Source organism: Thamnophis sirtalis, unplaced genomic scaffold (assembly GCF_051295495.1).
Source record: "Thamnophis sirtalis isolate CommonGarterSnake01/CBP01778 unplaced genomic scaffold, rThaSir2_p1.2 scaffold_2, whole genome shotgun sequence".
In the NCBI taxonomy this organism is placed as follows: domain Eukaryota; kingdom Metazoa; phylum Chordata; class Lepidosauria; order Squamata; family Natricidae; genus Thamnophis; species Thamnophis sirtalis.
The window spans coordinates 88,445,701-88,462,444 of record NW_028261382.1 but is presented as its reverse complement, the minus strand read 5'-3'; the positions used below and the strand labels follow the sequence as shown (position 1 = coordinate 88,462,444).

The 16,744-nt window shown below is 43.5% G+C and overlaps 1 protein-coding gene across 2 annotated transcripts in view; it reads left to right on the top strand.

The window, feature by feature from the left end:
- Positions 1-16,744, top strand: part of KIRREL3 (kirre like nephrin family adhesion molecule 3) — a 781,414-nt gene that overhangs the window by 716,625 nt on the left and 48,045 nt on the right. The window contains exons 13-14 of one of the 2 annotated variants that reach the window (XM_087706343.1): positions 1,802-1,837; positions 11,690-11,797. In XM_087706343.1, the coding sequence (XP_087562469.1) occupies positions 1,802-1,837; positions 11,690-11,797 (144 nt within the window). The remainder of the gene's footprint in view (positions 1-1,801; positions 1,838-11,689; positions 11,798-16,744) is intronic. The other variant, XM_087706345.1, reaches the window with a different exon arrangement.

Here is a 16,744-nt window from a genome sequence, read left to right as displayed (position 1 = left end):
ACTCAGTTTTATAAATATGAGCATGATAGTGTAGAATAATCATATCCAAGGACCAGTGGTGGGTTTCAAAAAAATTTGGAACCTCTTCTGTAGGTGTGGCCTGCTTTCCGGGTCCACTGGTAGAACCTCTTCTAACTGGTTCGGTAGATTTGACGAACCGGTTCTACCGAATAGGTGCGAACTGGTAGGAACCCACCTCTGGTCCCCATCATAGAATAGGGATAGGCATAGGCATAGGCATAGGCATAGGCATAGGCATAGGGATAGGGATAGGGATAGGGATAGGGATAGGGATAGGAATAGGAATAGGAATAGGAATAGGAATAGGAATAGGAATAGGAATAGGAATAGGAATAGGACAGGACAGTTGGAAGGGACCTTGGAGGTCTTCTAGTCCAACCCCTTGTTCAAGCAGGATGTATAAATGCCCTATACCATTTATGCATTGGTTGTATAGGGTCTCCAGTTCCATCACTTCCTCTTAAAAGTTAGAGTGGGCATTTGGACTGTTCTCATTAAGTTCTCACTTAAAGGCAAAGCTCCGTTTCAGACTAAACTGAAATTAAATGGAGGTAAAGTCAGCCTTGGTTTCCGCCTGGTGCAAATAAAGTTAGCAGATTGTTTTCCTATTGCCTGCCTTCCCTGGGCAAGCAGATGTTATTTACAATACTAAGAAAGTGGATCCCAGTAAAGGGACTCTGCAAGGAATTGTTCAGTTGTCCATAATACAGATAAATGCAATTAAAGATCATTTGAGAGGAACCACTGTTCTGCAGAGCTCATAAAGAACAGGGGACTGCTGCCTGCCCAGGAGTCTTGGGAAACAGACAGCTCTGCCAAAAATAGCAACCTCATTTTGATGTAGGTTGAAAAGCTGCTGGTTGATTTATAAGGGCTGAGCCTATAGGAAAGGGAATAGCATTTCCAACAATTGCTTTTCCAACTGCCAATCTAATCATATATACAACGGTCCCAGGACTATAACCCTTTTGCCTATAAGTGCAGTGCTGAATGTTTGAATGTTCCCCTGGATTTTAAAACATTCTGCAGATGGAAAGCTAAAATATCTTGCCCACCATTGAGCTAAATTCGTTTCCTAAGAAAATAGCAAAAAGCAAGAGTTTCCTTCCTTCCTTCCCTCCTTCCTTTCTTCCTTCCTTTCTTCTTTCCTTCCTTTTTCTTTTTGTCTTCTTTTTTCTTCCTTTCCTTTCCACCTTCCTCCTTCCTTTCCTCTCCTTTCTTTTCCTTCCCTTCCCTCCCTCTCTTCCTTCCTTCCTTTTTTCTTCCTTTCTTCACTGAAACGTGCAGCCTTGCCAAGAGGCCCCATGTGCAGGGATGAAGAAGGCGGTATACTAAGATTAGCCCCCCACACACTAGAAATTTCCTCCGAGTATATTTTGAAATATGACAGACACTCAGGCGTCAGGTGTGGCCTGATGTCCAGAGGCAATCCCGCATTTTGGAAAAAAAAAAACCCAACTCTTGCAACAAGTGGGGCGTGGACCCTGAAGCTGCCTTTGGAAGTGATGGGCAAAACCTCCCCGGGATTCGCTTATTCCAGTGTTTCCCAAACTTGGCAACTTGAAGATGTCCGGAGTTCAACTCCCAGAATTCCCCAGCCAGCGAATGCTGGCTGGGGAATTCTGGGAGTTGAACTCCGGACATCTTCAAGTTGCCAAGTTTGGGAAACACTGGCTTATTCTAAAGAAAGGCAACCTCGGCAAAATTTAAAAAAAAGAAAATAACTGACTGACGTTGCAGTTGGGCGTTGGCTATGGACACTTGCTTTATTTTCAAACAGGTACGGAAATGAAGTCAGGAGCTGGTATGGAAACAGGTACGGAATTATGAGTGAAGGTGACTCTGGGAACTGAACTCCCCCCATCTCCCAAGCTAATCCCAATGAAACAGTAATGCCACATCCATTGACAGGAGGTAAAAGGATGCCTGAGAGAGGAATCATTATTGGAAGGGGCTGGTTGGACTTGGGTTCTTTAAAGTTCTCCCATTCCTACAAGCCCCCCGCACTTCCTCCAAGCGGGATAGCACACTACAATTCACACTACGGCTAACCGAGGGGATGAATTGGTGAGCGTGAAGGAGAGGATATCTCACTTATCCTTAGAACTGGGGAATGCCCCACAAATGGCCTATTAACATGTTCTTTAAAGCCATGTCCCACTAATTGAACCTTGGCTCTCAAAATGAATGCTGGCACCAGGGGTGGGTTTCTCGCCCCGTTCCAACCAGTTCGGTTGGAACGGGGCCGGCGGCGTCCTCGTGCATGCGCGCGGTGCACGCATGTGTACTAGCGTCTGTGCGATGCTCCAGCTGCTCCTGAAGGATCGCGCAGGCGCTGTATGCGTCCTGCGCATGCGTGGAAGCGCAGAACTCGTCAAAACTGGGTAAGGAGCGTGGGCGCGCGGGTGGGCCCTTCGCCGTTCCTGGAAGTTACTTACTTCCGGGTTCGCCGACCAACCGGTTCGCAGGGACCGCCGCGAACCGGTTGAAACCCACCCCTGGCTGGCACGTCAAAACGACCACAAGCAGAATTCAATTTCAGGTATAGCCTATACCTCCCTCCGTTGCTAAATTAACTGTGGTTGTCTCCCAGAGACTCGACTTTACTGCTTTTCGCAAGCTTGTGGGGAATCCAAGGAATTGATCGTGGTTAGATTCTGGTTAGATACTTTGGGGAAACACAGATTTGACTGTTCCAATGCAGGGATTATTTTGCCGACTTAAGTTTACCATATTTCTGAAAGCCGCTTTTTTTGCAAGCTTCTTCCCATCCCATCATCATCCTGCTTTGCTCTGGGCTACTTCCTTTGCATGAGCCCCATCACAAACCATCTTCTCTCCATGTTTGCATTTGTTATTAGGCCCTCGCCTTCCCTTCATAAAATCTTTTCACTTGCCTCTGGATCAGCCTGTGTGTGTTGCTCTGAAACCTCGGCTGGCAGCATCTTTCCTGTTCCGCTTACATTCTAATTAAGAACAAGAACAGGAAAAATCAGCATCATTGTCTTTTAACAACCCCACAATACCTTGTGGAGTAGAGTCTGGGCAACTGAAAGAAGCTGAATGTTTACTGGCCGGATGCCCTTCCTGTTGCCAATGCAGAGGGTTTTTTTTCCCCAGCAGATATAGTCTCACTGTGCCCAGACTCTACCCTGCATATCTGCCTCTACCTAGGATTGAACCCACAGCCTCCTGATTGTGAGGCGAGTGCTCCACCTCTAGACCACCGCACCGCTCAAGAACAGGAAAAATGTTTCTCCTAAATTCACATTCCCTTGGGCCTAAATCTGCCATGGGTCATTAGCAGAACGGTGGGCTCCCGGTTCAAAACAGGTGGCCGTTGCTTTGTCCTTTTGGCATTTCACTCTCTCCCCTCCGACCCTTCGTCTTCCTCATCCATCAGGCTGCCAGGGAAAAACCAACATTACCCTAGTCAAGAACCTGGAAGATGGCCGTAGGTGGCTTCCAAGATTAAGTCAAGGAGCCATGCATGATTTTATACCTGCATGGTTGCCAAGGTCATTCGTGATGGTGGAGATGGTGTTGGTGGTGTTGGTGGGAGGGGACCAAGAAAAAAAAAAGGCAAGATGGCTTCTGAAGCCATGTAATCCAAGCCCTGCTCTTTTCTTGTGTGTGATGGGCAGAAGGAATGACCTTGAGGAACAGGAGGAAGAGCCGCAACCAAGACAATGGTGAGATAAAAGAAACACGAGCCTGGGACAGGAATGCGATTTGAGAAAGCATCTGAGACATGACCCTCCCTGCTTCCCCTAAAGAAAAAGGGAGGGATGGGGGGAAGGTGGATTAAGACTTTCAAGGTTCTGTTACTATAACATTTGATGTACAGGTAGTCCTTGACTTACAATCATCCATTGAGCGGCCGTTCGAAGCTACGACAGCACTGGAAAAAGCGACTCACATCATGGCCATCCCAACACCTTTACGGTCACATGGTCAAAACCCAGTTGCTTGACAACTAATGTGTATTTACAGTGGCTGCAACACCCCAGGGTCACGCGATCACTATTTGCAACCTTCCTTCCCGACTGGTTTCCGATAAGCAAAGTCCTTGGGAAGTCACATTCACTTAAAGACCTGTGATTCGTTGAACAACGGCAGGCGATTTGCTTAACCCACCATGGCAAAAAGGCTGTAAGAGCTGGCGCAACTCACTTGACGCCCATTGCCATTAGCAACGGAAATCCTGTTCCCAGTTGTGATCATAAGTTGAGGACTACCTGTGTTAAACTTTATAATATATGTAGTATTAGCTTGCATGTCTTCGATTTTTCGAATTTGGTCGAACTTAGAGGGCTGACACACACACACACACACACACACACATGTGTTGTACATTAAAAGGGGAGGAGCAGGGCTTCAATGACACAGTTGTGGAATTCCATCTTATTATTATTTTTCCCTTTCTGCCCACAGGGACCATCACTGTCATTTATTCATTTGATATACCTGAAATATTTCTAGACCTCTTTTAAGGACAAAATTTCCCCAAGGTGGCTTAGGATCATAAATTCATGGCTATAAAAGCACTATAAAAAAAAATAAGAATAACGGTAACAGTAAGAACAAGGAGCATTAAAAAACGACCCATACCGGAAATCAATCTCAAACAGGTAAAAGAACAATTCAACCAAGTCCGTTTAAGTCAAAGCCAGAAGAAGCAGCAGTTGCAAACTTTTCTGAGAATCTGCTGGGGTGGGTCCCGATTAATTCTGCAGGAAATTTGGCCCTCGGTAATGTAACCAGGACCAAGAGATGGATCAAGATCTGGAACGTTGCAGAAAGAAGATGCAAACAAACAAATAAAAGAAGAACTATCAGAATTCTTTGATATGTAAACCAGCCTCAGATCTGTTGGATTATATTGGAAAAAGTTGAAGCTACAAGCATAATCTGCACTTTTCAGAATATGGGGACTAGGACACACACACACACACACAGAGACAAGCAACAAATATATCAATAAAAGTGAACAAAAATGTATAGATCAGTGTGGTTCTCAACCTGTGGTCTGTGGACCTCTTGGGGGGGGGGGTCGTGATGTCATCATAGGAGGTCCACATTGAGGAAATTGTACACTCGAGTTAAGTCTCGTGGGTCCATTGCCACAAAAGATATTATGTGGGGCTCGTGGTGAAGGGAAGGATGAGAACCACTGAGTTAGAATGATGTTTCTCAAGCTTGGAAGCTTGAAGATGCGTGGACTTCAGCTCATGCCTCTTCAAGTTTCCACGCTTGAGAAACACTGAGCTAGAGACAGCTAAAGGGAAAAAGAGAAGCCACTCACAAAAGGTATTTAAAGGGGAGGGGGTCCGTGGTGAAGAAAAGAGGACCATTGATATAGATCAGGGGGGTCAAACTCAAGTCCTGGAGGCCGGATTCAGCCCATCGGGTGCTTAGATCTGGCCTATGGGGACGCTATGGAAACAGTGAAGGACCGTCCTGTTTTCTGCCAGCGAAAACCGGGCTCCCGAGCTCCATTTTCGGCTACCACGGCCTCCTTCAACCCTCTGCCAGTAAAAATGGAGCTCAGCAGGACCGCACGTGGTCCCTCTGAGCTCCCTTTTCACTGGCGGAGGGTTGAAAGGAGGCTGCGGCAGCCAAAAACGGAGCTTGGGAGCCCATTTTCACTGACGGAGCGCTTGGGAGACCTCAGCTGCCCCTGAAAGGAGTAACGTTGAGCTGGCCCTGCCCACCCCTGGCCCTCTGAGGTCAAACACAACCCTCCTGCGGCCCTCAATGAAATAGATATAGATTAAAGAGCCTAGAAAAATTCAGGTTAGTAGGAATGCAATACTGTAGGACCACTCTCAGTTTTGCCCCTGTGAGACTAGTGCTGTTTCACTCTAACATTGGAAAAGGGAGACCCAATTTATCCAACGGCCTTGAAAAGTTCACCTTAAATCTTAGAGCAACCTTTCCAACATACAAAATACACAAATAACAAAGAGGATGGAAAAAAAGAAGAGAAATCACCGTCCTTCTGATCCAGATAGCAGCAAAGAGTTATTTGCCGTACACAAAAGAACTGAAACGCATATAAAGCGCCATGCCCTGGATATTGTCCCTTCATCGCGAAACCACACCTCTAATCATTCTCCGATCAGACACACAAAAGTGTGGGGAAGGGATGGAAAAGCAGAAGCCATTGAATTCTGCCATTAAGACTGAACAGGTTCCATCTCAACCATGGAAGATCCCTAACAGCAGCGCAGGCGGAGATGGGGAAGAGCCAGATGACATCTAAGGGTGTCTCCATTGTTTGCTGAGACACCTGCAAGCAGAGGGCATTTTAATAACAATGCTCACTGTCATAGATCTGAAATAACGACAATTGCTTTCTCACCCTGGAAGCAAACAGAAAGATATATTTCCACCGTAAAAGAAAACAGCGGGCAGATAGTTCTCGACTTACAACCACTTGTAAGGATAATGCATCACTGTCTGAAGATACAGCTTGGCTGGAAAAAGCAACTTATGAACAGCCCTCATACTTACAACCATTGTAGTATGGGTAGTCCTCGACTTACAACAGTTTATTTAGTGACCGAAGTTGCGACATTCTTGAAAAAGTTACAACCGTTTTTGACGCTGTCGACCTTAGCGCATCCTTAGGGTCACGTGATCAAAATTCCGTTGCTGCTTGGGAACGGATTCGTATTTACGACAATTGTGGATCGTGTTTGCGACCTTCTGACAAGCAAAATCGATGGGGAAGCCACATCCTCTTAAGAACCCTTAACAGTTGCAGTGATTCACTTAACAACTGGGGCAAGAAAGGTCGCAAAATAGAGGAAAAACTCACTTAACTGTCTCACTTAATGACAGAAATTTGAGGCTCAATTGTGTCCGTAGGTCAAGGACTACCTGTATTCCTGCCGTTGCATGATTAAAATGTTGGCAGCCAGCATGTTTCTGCAACCTTCCCAGGAGATTTCAGACAACGCCAATGAGGATGCCGGATTCCCTTTAATGACCACATTATTCACTTAATGAACAAAGCCAATCACTTAGTGACGGAAGTTCTGGTCCAAATAGTAACTCAAGGACTACCTGTAGGACTCAAAAATTAACTTGATTGACTCCTGGAATCTCAAACTAGATTTGATATCTCGATGAGGTCTAGATAACGAACATTTTACATCGCCATACTTTCCTTATCAGTAGGGCAGTGGTTCCCAAACTTGGCAACTTTAAGACTTGTGGACTTCAACTCCCAGAATTCTCCAGCCAGCTCAGAATTCTGGGAGTTAAAGTCCACAAGTCTTAAAATTGCCAAGTTTGGGAACCACTGCAGTAGGGCATTGCCTGAGAGAACACCCCCGCTCTAAAAGCAAAGAAGGTTTCGTATAAGAGGAAAAACTTTCCACTGATTCATTCGGCTTTAACCAATTCCCTTTACACTGTAGGAAAGTTTCTGTGCTAACTCCCAGTTCTTCAATATTCCATCTGGAATTATTCTTCAAACCCCGCAAGCAACTGTGATGATTTCCAGATCCAGTAATTGAAAGCGGCCGGAAATCAAAACTGGGCAAGACCATCCTGACCACTGGGCAATCAACTGAGAGACAGTCCAATCTTATCTTTCGTATCCAATTATGCAGGGCATGAAAGCAAGCCAAAATCAGAGCAATACACCAAACCATTCCTTTAATAAATCTGCAATCCTACTGAAAATCAATGAAGTTGTCAGATGTTCCCACCAATGTTTACTGTTTGTCTACCCAAATGTGGACTGCAATACTTTCTGCTAACTGACATTTCTAGCACCTTCAAGGACAACACTAAGAATCATGCATTGAACTGTGTAAACTTGAAGTCACCAACAATGAATGAACAAGACCAGGTTTCCATGTCCCAAAGGTGCTTTTTCAAGAGGCAACGGGACATTCTTGTTTTTCTTTGAAGAGCGAAGAAGCTTCTTGGATGAGGAGTGAAAAGTCTTCAAAACAAAACCAGAAAGTCCAGTTGCCTCTTGAAAAATCACCTTTGGGACAACCATGACCTGGATGACTGAGAATCTCCATAAGACACCAGGTCTCCCTGTTAAAGCATTGGCTCATGAGTCTGATATGTTTTTTCTTGTGAATTATCCACTTTTTTAAAGAATTATATTCTACTCTATTTTTTCAAAGTGACAAGTGAATCTGTGGAGAGCTGAAAATGTGCAGTCTTTTGTAGAACTAAACATCACTTTTTTTAAAAAAATTGCCACATTTCAATCTGGACATTTAAGTTCGTGCTGAAATTTCTGGTTCTTCATATCCTATCAGTCACCAATTCACAAGTTTGAAAATGAGAATCCCTTGAATTCTGCTCCTGATCAGTGGATCTTTTTCTTTCCCAAATATTTATTCTCCTTATTCTGGCAACAGAAGATAATAGGTTGTTGTTAGTTGTGAAGTCATGTCTGACCTATTGCAACCCCAAGGACAACGTTCCTCCAGGCCTTCCTGTCCTCTATCATCCTCTGGAATCTATTTAAGTTCACGCCGACTGCTTCGCTGACTCCATCCATCCACCTCATTCTCTGTCGTCCCCTTCTTCTTTTGCCCTCAATCATTCCCAGCATTAGGCCCTTCTCCAGTCCTTCCTTCTCATTAAGTGGCCAAAGTACTTGAGTTTCCTCTTCTGGATCTGGCCTTTTAGAGAACAGTCAGGGTTGATCTTTTCTAGCACTGACCAATTGGATCACCTTGCAGTCCAAGAGACTCAGTGCAGGAGTCTTCTCCAGCTCCATAGTTCAAAGGCCTCCATTCTTTGGCGCTCAGCTTTTTTATGGTCCAACTTTCACAGCCATGCATTGCAACTGGGAGAACCATAGCCTTAACTCTACACACTTTTGTTGGCAGGGTGATGTCTTTACTTTTTAGTATGCTAGATTTGCCATAGCTTTCCTCCCCAGGAGCAAGTGTCTTTTAATTTCTTGGCTGCAGTCCCCATCTGTGGTGATCTTGGAGCCCAGGAAAATAAAATCTGTCACTACCTCCACTTCTTCCCCATCTATTTGCCAGGAATTGAGAGGGTCAAATGCCATGATCTTAGTTTTCTTAATGTTGAGTTTCAAGCCAACTTTTGCACTCTCCTCCTTCACCTGCATCAAGAGGCTCTAGGATCACTTGTTAAGTCTACCCTTCTTATTATCCTGGTGGGACAATACCATTTTCTATGGCTGCTTTATGAGCCCAGGAGAGGTAGAAATGTCCCCAGACCAAGAATGAAGTCTTCAAACAAAGAGCAAAACAGAATGACTCAGGGCTCAGCCAAAGCTTGACGTTACTGTTCCTCAACATCTACCACTTTACTTAATGGTAGGGTTGATTTTGAGATGGAGAAGGTAATACCAGGTGAAGAAATAGCACTATATTATTTATCCCCCAGGAGTGTAAGACTATTTCAGTAGATTCTCCTGCAGCTGAAGGATGGAAAATATTTTTCCCCTCCTTTCACATCGCGTACAATTTCTTCATCAACCTTTCGCAAATATAGCTTGCAATCATTCGTATGGAGGTGCAGGGACTCTCCCCAGGGGCTCTGCAATCTAAACACTGGCTGGATTATTGGGGGGGATGGAGAAGACGTAAAATTGACAGAAAAGTTGAATTCTTGACAGCTGCTAGTTTTATTTTGCGTTCCTTATATTTCACTCCCACTTCCTCGGGCTCATTTTTGACAAGCAACAATTAATTTAGACAGCATGTCCTCAGCCCAAAGTACCACTCAATCATAATCCGTTACAAAGCGGAAGCTAAGCAAGAACTAACCAAGGATTTTTTTTAAAAAAAAAAATGTATTTAACTTTTCAAAAACTCACCAAATTTTCATCCCATGCATTGAGTTGTTTTGTGATAGCAGTAGACTTTTAGCAGTAGACTTATATACCGCTTCATAGGGCTTTCAGCCCTCTCTAAGCGGTTTACAGAGAGTCAGCATATTGCCCCCAACAATCCAGGTCCTCATTTTACCCACCTCGGAAGGATGGAAGGCTGAGTCAACCCTGAGCCGGTGAGATTTGAACCGCTGAACTGCTGATCTAGCAGTAGCCTGCAGTGCTGCATTTAACCACTGCGCCACCTCGGCTAGCACAGTAGGCAGTGTTTAAGTTAACTTTCTTCTGGAGAAGATCTATCTCTGTGGTCACTATAAATTAAATAAATTAATAAATAAATACACACAGAAATAATCATTTCATGAAGTATACAGGACACAAAGAGCCGCTCCTAGGCGGAGGAACATAACCAGCAAACTCTGGTTTGGAAGCATGCTTGAACCAAGAACTTGAATGTCATCCTCCGATGTCATCCTAAATCACTGTGTATAAAGACCAGCAAATCTTAGCTTGCAGATTCCCCATCTTTGAGACGGATTCACGAAGGGTGATGCTTTTAATATTTCCTCAAATTCAAATGTAATCCGATGTTACTTTGAAAGTAGAAGTGGACGCTTTCAATGTTCTCCAAAATTGCAACAACAGAGAAGAGGACCATTATGCAGTACATGTATAAGATTGGAGGAGATGAAATAGAAGTCCGGAAAAGCTGCTATTAGTAACAGAAGTAGAAAAGATAAGTTTGGTCAAGCCATGCTCATAAGGATGATTCAACAGGAGGATTTCAAAAACTTCAAAATCTTTTTCTCACGGTTGAAGCAAAATAGCTTCAAATAATAAAGTAACCCATCCTGTACCCTTCAATAAATAATGCACTTGGTCTACATACACTCAGCTACCCAAATTATTGGTTTTGGTTACCACGATGTAAAAAAGATGTTGAGACTCTAAAAACAGTGCAGAGAAGAGCAACAAAGACAATTAGGGGACTGGAGGCTTAAACATATGAAGAACGTTTGCTGAAATTGGGTATGTCTAGCTTAATGAAAAGAAGGACTAGGGGAGACATGATAGCAGTGTTCCAATATTTCAGGGGTTGCCCCAAAGAAGAGGGAGTCAAGCTATTCTCCAAAGCAGCTGAGGGCAGAACAAGAAGCAATGGGTGGAAACTAATCAAGGAGAGAATCAACTTAGAACTAAGGAGAAATTTCCAGACAGTTAAAACAAATAATCAGTGGAACAACTTGTCTCCAGAAGTTGTGAATGCTCCAACAATGGAAATTTTTAAGAAGATGTTGGATAACCATTTGTCTAAAGTGTTGTAGGGTTTCCTGCCTAAGCAGGCGGTTGGACTAGAAGACCTCCAGAGTCCCTTCCAACTCTGTTATTCTCTTCTCTTCTATTTTAAATTAGGCAGGCAATATAAATTTTACCTCTATCAAAGCCACTTCTCTGTCCTCAACAGAGGTCTCAATATTTCAAGTAAACAGCGCAAAGGGGTTGGATCCTAGCCAGACTTGGCAGCCAAAAGCTGACTTTATGTTGACAAAGAAAGGAGATCCAGGGGTTAGTGACCCAAAATAAGCTTCACTCCTAAACCCACATGTTCCTTTCCCAACTCATCGTTAGCCTGCCATGCATTTCTAACCTTGTGTCTATTTCATTGAGTAGGAACTAGTCTTACCGATGACATGGGCAAATCTGAGAATAAATAATGACTTGAGAATAAATCGTTGAGATCTTAGTAGTAAGTGTGGGGCAAGGAAAAAGGAACGGGGGGGGATTCCTCCTCCACTTCATTTCTTTTCTTGTTTCTTCCAGAGTCAGTGCCCATGGCAGTCATCATAGGTGTGGCCGTTGGAGCTGGAGTGGCTTTCTTAGTCCTGATGGCCACCATTGTGGCTTTCTGCTGTGCTCGTTCCCAGAGAAGTAAGTCCTGTTTCCTTTTTAGTTCATTGACTGTCACTGTGGAATCGCATGCAGAACCGAACAACCAATAATCAAGACTCACTGAAGTGTATTTGTTCATTTAGTAGTGCGTCCTGGAGTGGGTCCTTTCCAGAAGAATAGTGGAAGACGCAACCCTGTAGACCAGCGTTTCTTAACCTTGGGGACTTTAAGTCCCGTGGACTTCAACTCCCAGAATTCCCCAGCCAGCTGGCTGGGGGATTCTGGGAGTTGAAGTCCACGGGACTTAAAGTCCCCAAGGTTAAGAAACACTGCTGTAGACAAAGAGATGCACCAATATTTATGCATTTTGGAAAGGAGGGGAAATGATTTGTTGTGAATACATTCTGTTTGATGTATTCACAAATAATATTACAATTCTTAAGTTACTTCTGTTATCTACTCTCCTGTTAGATGAGTAGGTCAACCTATTCTCCAAAGCGGGGGTCACCAACCTTTTGGACCTCGGGGACCAATAAATGCCATAATTTTAAATCCTGCGGACCACTAATATGATCTGCCTAATGACCGGTTGGGTGGGTGTGGCTAAGTAGTCATGTGACTGGTTGGGCGTGGCCAACTTGATGTCACTCATGTTGAGGAACGCCTTGTCCTTCCCTTCCCAGCCACTCCTCACCTGCCTACCTAGGCTCCTTAGGGCCCCAACAGGAAGTAGTTGCTGGGGCTAAGCAGTTACCAAGAGTTGGCAAAAAAGCTGGCTCAAAAAAGACCCCAAAGGGGGAGACTCTCTGCAGCAACACAAGGGTTCATCGCATGTATCCGGCCCAGGGGCCATAGTTTGAGGACCCCTGATTTAGTGCAATATAAAAAAATGCACATAATTTTTCTGCGGACTACCAAAATTTTCATGTGGACCACCAGTTGGTGACCACTGCTCCAAAGCACCTGACTGAGGGCAGGACAAGAAGCAATGGATGGAAACTAATTAAGGAGAGAAGCAACCTAGAGCTAAGGAGAAAGTTCCCGACATAACAATTAATCAGTGGGAACGACTTGCCTTCAGAAGTTGTGAGTGCTCCAAAACTGGTGGTTTTTAAGAAGAGATTGGACAACCATTTGTCTGACGTTGTATAGAGTTTCCTGCTTGAGCAGGGGGTTGGACTAGAAAACCTCCAAGGCCCCCTCCAACTCTGTTATTCTGTTAATGAGCATCTTGAGATTCAGGGGTTACTATGGAGATGTTTTGATAAAGCTTTCCACAGGCTACTGTGAGCTGCAAGGACACATTCCTTAGGACTCAATTTCTCAATTAACAGTCCCATTCACCTGAAAATGGATTTTCCCCACATCACTCATACTATCAGACTGGAAGTTTGGAAGACCTTCTGTACTGCCTACAAGAGCAGGAGCAAAAGAGGATATGCATAAGCTGGACAATGATGGCAATGAGCTATGGTTTGTTTAACCATGGCATATTGAATCGGCAATTGGCTTAGATAAACCAAGGTTACATCAATTTTGGAGGGTAATGTTTTTTTTTAAGCAGGAACTGGTTTGCAAAAGAAAAGTTGGAATGATGTCCAAACACTTCATTACACACTTTGCCCAGGCAAGCCCACAGCAAATAATTGCACAAGTGCAGAATTAGAGACCCTTGGGATATGCGCATCAAAATATCACCCTTAAATTAAAATCACAATATCTGAAGTACGGTGTCCCGGTTTTCTTCCAACCAAAAAGACCAATAAACATCTCAGACCTGTTAGATATCCACCTTTCATTTCTATTTGTCCAGAAGCATGGAAAATACATCAGAATTGTGCATTAAATCCTTACAAATATGTTGTATTTATCTCATCCTGGAAAAAAAATGTTTTAGGAGATTGCAGGGTTTTGGAGAGTTGTCCTTCTAAACGAAGAAAGCATTTAAAATCCCATGTCAAGCTCCAGTTGGCTTTTCAGTCCAGCTGGAGAAACAGATGTTAAAAACAAAATAAAAAGATCCCCATGAACGAACAAGAGCTGCCTTATTGGAAAGAAACACAGAGAATTTCAAGAGTGATGGTTGTGTGAATCTAAAAGCAACAAACCATGGAATGATCGTTGTGTCTTCTCTTGGAAGCTGAGAAAAAGAAAACCAACCGTTTCTCCAACTTTGAGGAAATTAAAAGACAGCTGAGCCAAAATGCACTGCAAAGTACTTGTTTGTGTTCCTGAGAACAGAGAATAAATAATTAAAAACAGCTCTTTTTAGAGAGAACCCCTGGCTTCTCCCAAACTTATTAATAAATGGCTGGGCTTACAGACGAGGCTGATTTTCAGAGCCATAGTCTTGTTTTCTTCAGTTTCCCCCTCCTCCACCTTTCATAACACTCCCCAAACCCCATTAGTGACTCTTTCAGGTATTAGCAAATTAAATCTCTGGCAATCATTAATCTTGCATTCTGGTTAAGCACTGTTTTTGATGGATGGGTGCACGACTAAAACCTGAGAAAAGGCCAATTCAATTTCACTGGAATCATTCAGCAGTGATGTGCCATTCAGGCTTGCTCGATAGAAAACGGGCCAATTCATTGTTACAGCATCAGTGGTCAGACACAATCAGCCTAGTTTGCATATTCTCCCCCCCCCCCATCTCTCTCTTTAATAATATATGTGAACAAACTGCATCATTTCTCTGATTCATAGGTGGGGGAAAAAGAGACAACGTGTGGCTCATTATGTTGTCCTTATTTGAAGTAACCAGATGGTGTTGGGTTTCTTTGCAAAGGCCTATATAGTCTATATCCATTGCGCATGTGATGATGTCCGTTACAATGTAATATTTAGGTCTGGACAAGCCAGGATGGAGAAGTGGTCAGTTGGAAGTTGGAGCCATGTGGACAGCAAATGGCATTCTAATTTCTGGATCTGATAAACTCCTCTGCTTACCAGCAATAACAACGTTAAAGCTTATCATGAAACTAGCAAAAGACAACCCATTGTGAGTCCAGAATGCTAATGCTTCAAATCAGTGTTGACCTCTTGACAGAAAAGCAGCATAAGGAACCTCTGCCAAATTTGCACTCATATGCTTCTTGTTCTTGTTCTCCTCCTCCTCCTCCTCCTCCTCCTCCTCCTCCTCCTCCTCCTCCTCCTCCTCCTCCTCCTCCCCCCCTCCTCTTCCTGGCTTGACCTAGCTTAGATTTGATGAGCCACTTCTTCTTCTTCTTCTTCTTCTTCTTCTTCTTCTTCTTCTTCTTCTTCTTCTTCTTCTTCTTCTTCTTCTCCTCCTCCTCCTCCTCCTCCTCCTCCTCGTCCTCGTCCTCCTCCTTCTTCTGCCATATCCATCAACTGCAATTGGCGATCATGTTGGTGATCCTATTTTTATCAACAGCCTCACAAAAATGAGCTGTTGAGTTTTCTCCGAAGCTGTCCCAAACATTTTAAAGCCATGATGTTCTTCTTCTGTCTGGACCTCATTTGCCTTCAGTCTTTCCTTGGAGGATTAAGTTAGTTAGTTAGTTAGTTAGTTAGTTAGTTAGTTAGTTAGTTAGTTAGTTAGTTAGTTAGTTTATTAGACTTGTATGCCGCCCTATTCCCAAGGGGAACTATGCTGTATTTTTCTGGATGTTGCATCACATGTCCAAAATACTCTTTTGCTTTATTATGGTTTTGATGATTTCCCTTAGCTTTCCCAGGCAGCTTATCATCTTCTGATTTCTGATTTTGTCAGCCCAACTTATATGTAACAGCCGCCTGTAAATCCACATTTCAAATGCTTCTAGTCTCTTCTACTACTACTGCAAAGGTCCTATATAACCCTTGACTGTTGGGTTGGGTTGGGTGTTTTTGCTGGCGGAATATTTAACAAGATTTCTAATGATGGCTGACAATGACTGACAGTTGATAAAAGAAACAGGAGGTCTTTCAAAAAGTCCGGCCCATAATTGGTTAGGGGTTTGCTGGTCAACCATTTTGAATTCTGCAATGGAAATTGATAACGTTTCAAATCTGGGGTAGTGTGATCAACTATTTTCAAGAGCAGGCTAATATAAAGTGTATTGTAGTAAGGAATAGGCTTGCACATGAGAATCTCTCAAGATGGCTCATGAAACTTTGGGGCTTCCCCATCTCAGTTAAAAAAAACACCAGTTTTCAATTGACGCATATGGAGTGTTGCAGAATCTGCAATGGTGGCGTAATGTTTATAGGCTGCAGGTATCTACATGCTCTCATCCCAATTCCCAAATCAAGCTTACTTTTCTTCCTTCTTCATAGATATACAGTATACACCAGCAGACAATATTATCATCTGTAAAGGAAACCTCAAAGGGTCTTGACAATCCCTCTAGGCTTATAAAAAAATTACTAACCACACACAAAATCACCACAGCCATCAGCAATAAAAACAAGAGCATTCCGCAAGCAAGAATTAGTCCTTAAAATCTACTCATATGCCTCAGGGGTCTGCCTTTTGAAAGCCTAAGTAACCCGAAAATGTAGAATTTGCAAATGGCCAACTGAAATGACCTGGAAGGTTTCTCTGGAGGAAAGGATCTCCAAAACAAAATATAAACAAACAAGCAAGCAAGCTTTGGCTGGGAAATCTCATCTCTTCTGAGACCTTCCCACGCCTAGGAATACATTCATAATTAAAAATAAGGAAAACGGGAGGCATGCATGTTGCATAAGAAAATGACACCACGTTGCTTTGATCTTTTGCCATCTGAAAAGCCACCTCGCTACGCGGAGGGATTTGTCCTGTAAGCCTAACAGGCACGGCATAAACTCGCAATTGTGGAAATCTCTGGGGAGCCCAATTATTCATATCATACCAGTCGGATTCATTCAAGGCAAGAGAAAGCGAAAGAGGCTGCAGAGTTGACCCTGGTCTCAGGAGAACTCCACTGTTTCAGCGCTGTCACAAATTTATTATCCGCCAAGCGTCGGAGCAAACTGCATATTTAAATTAACATAAGGGTTATG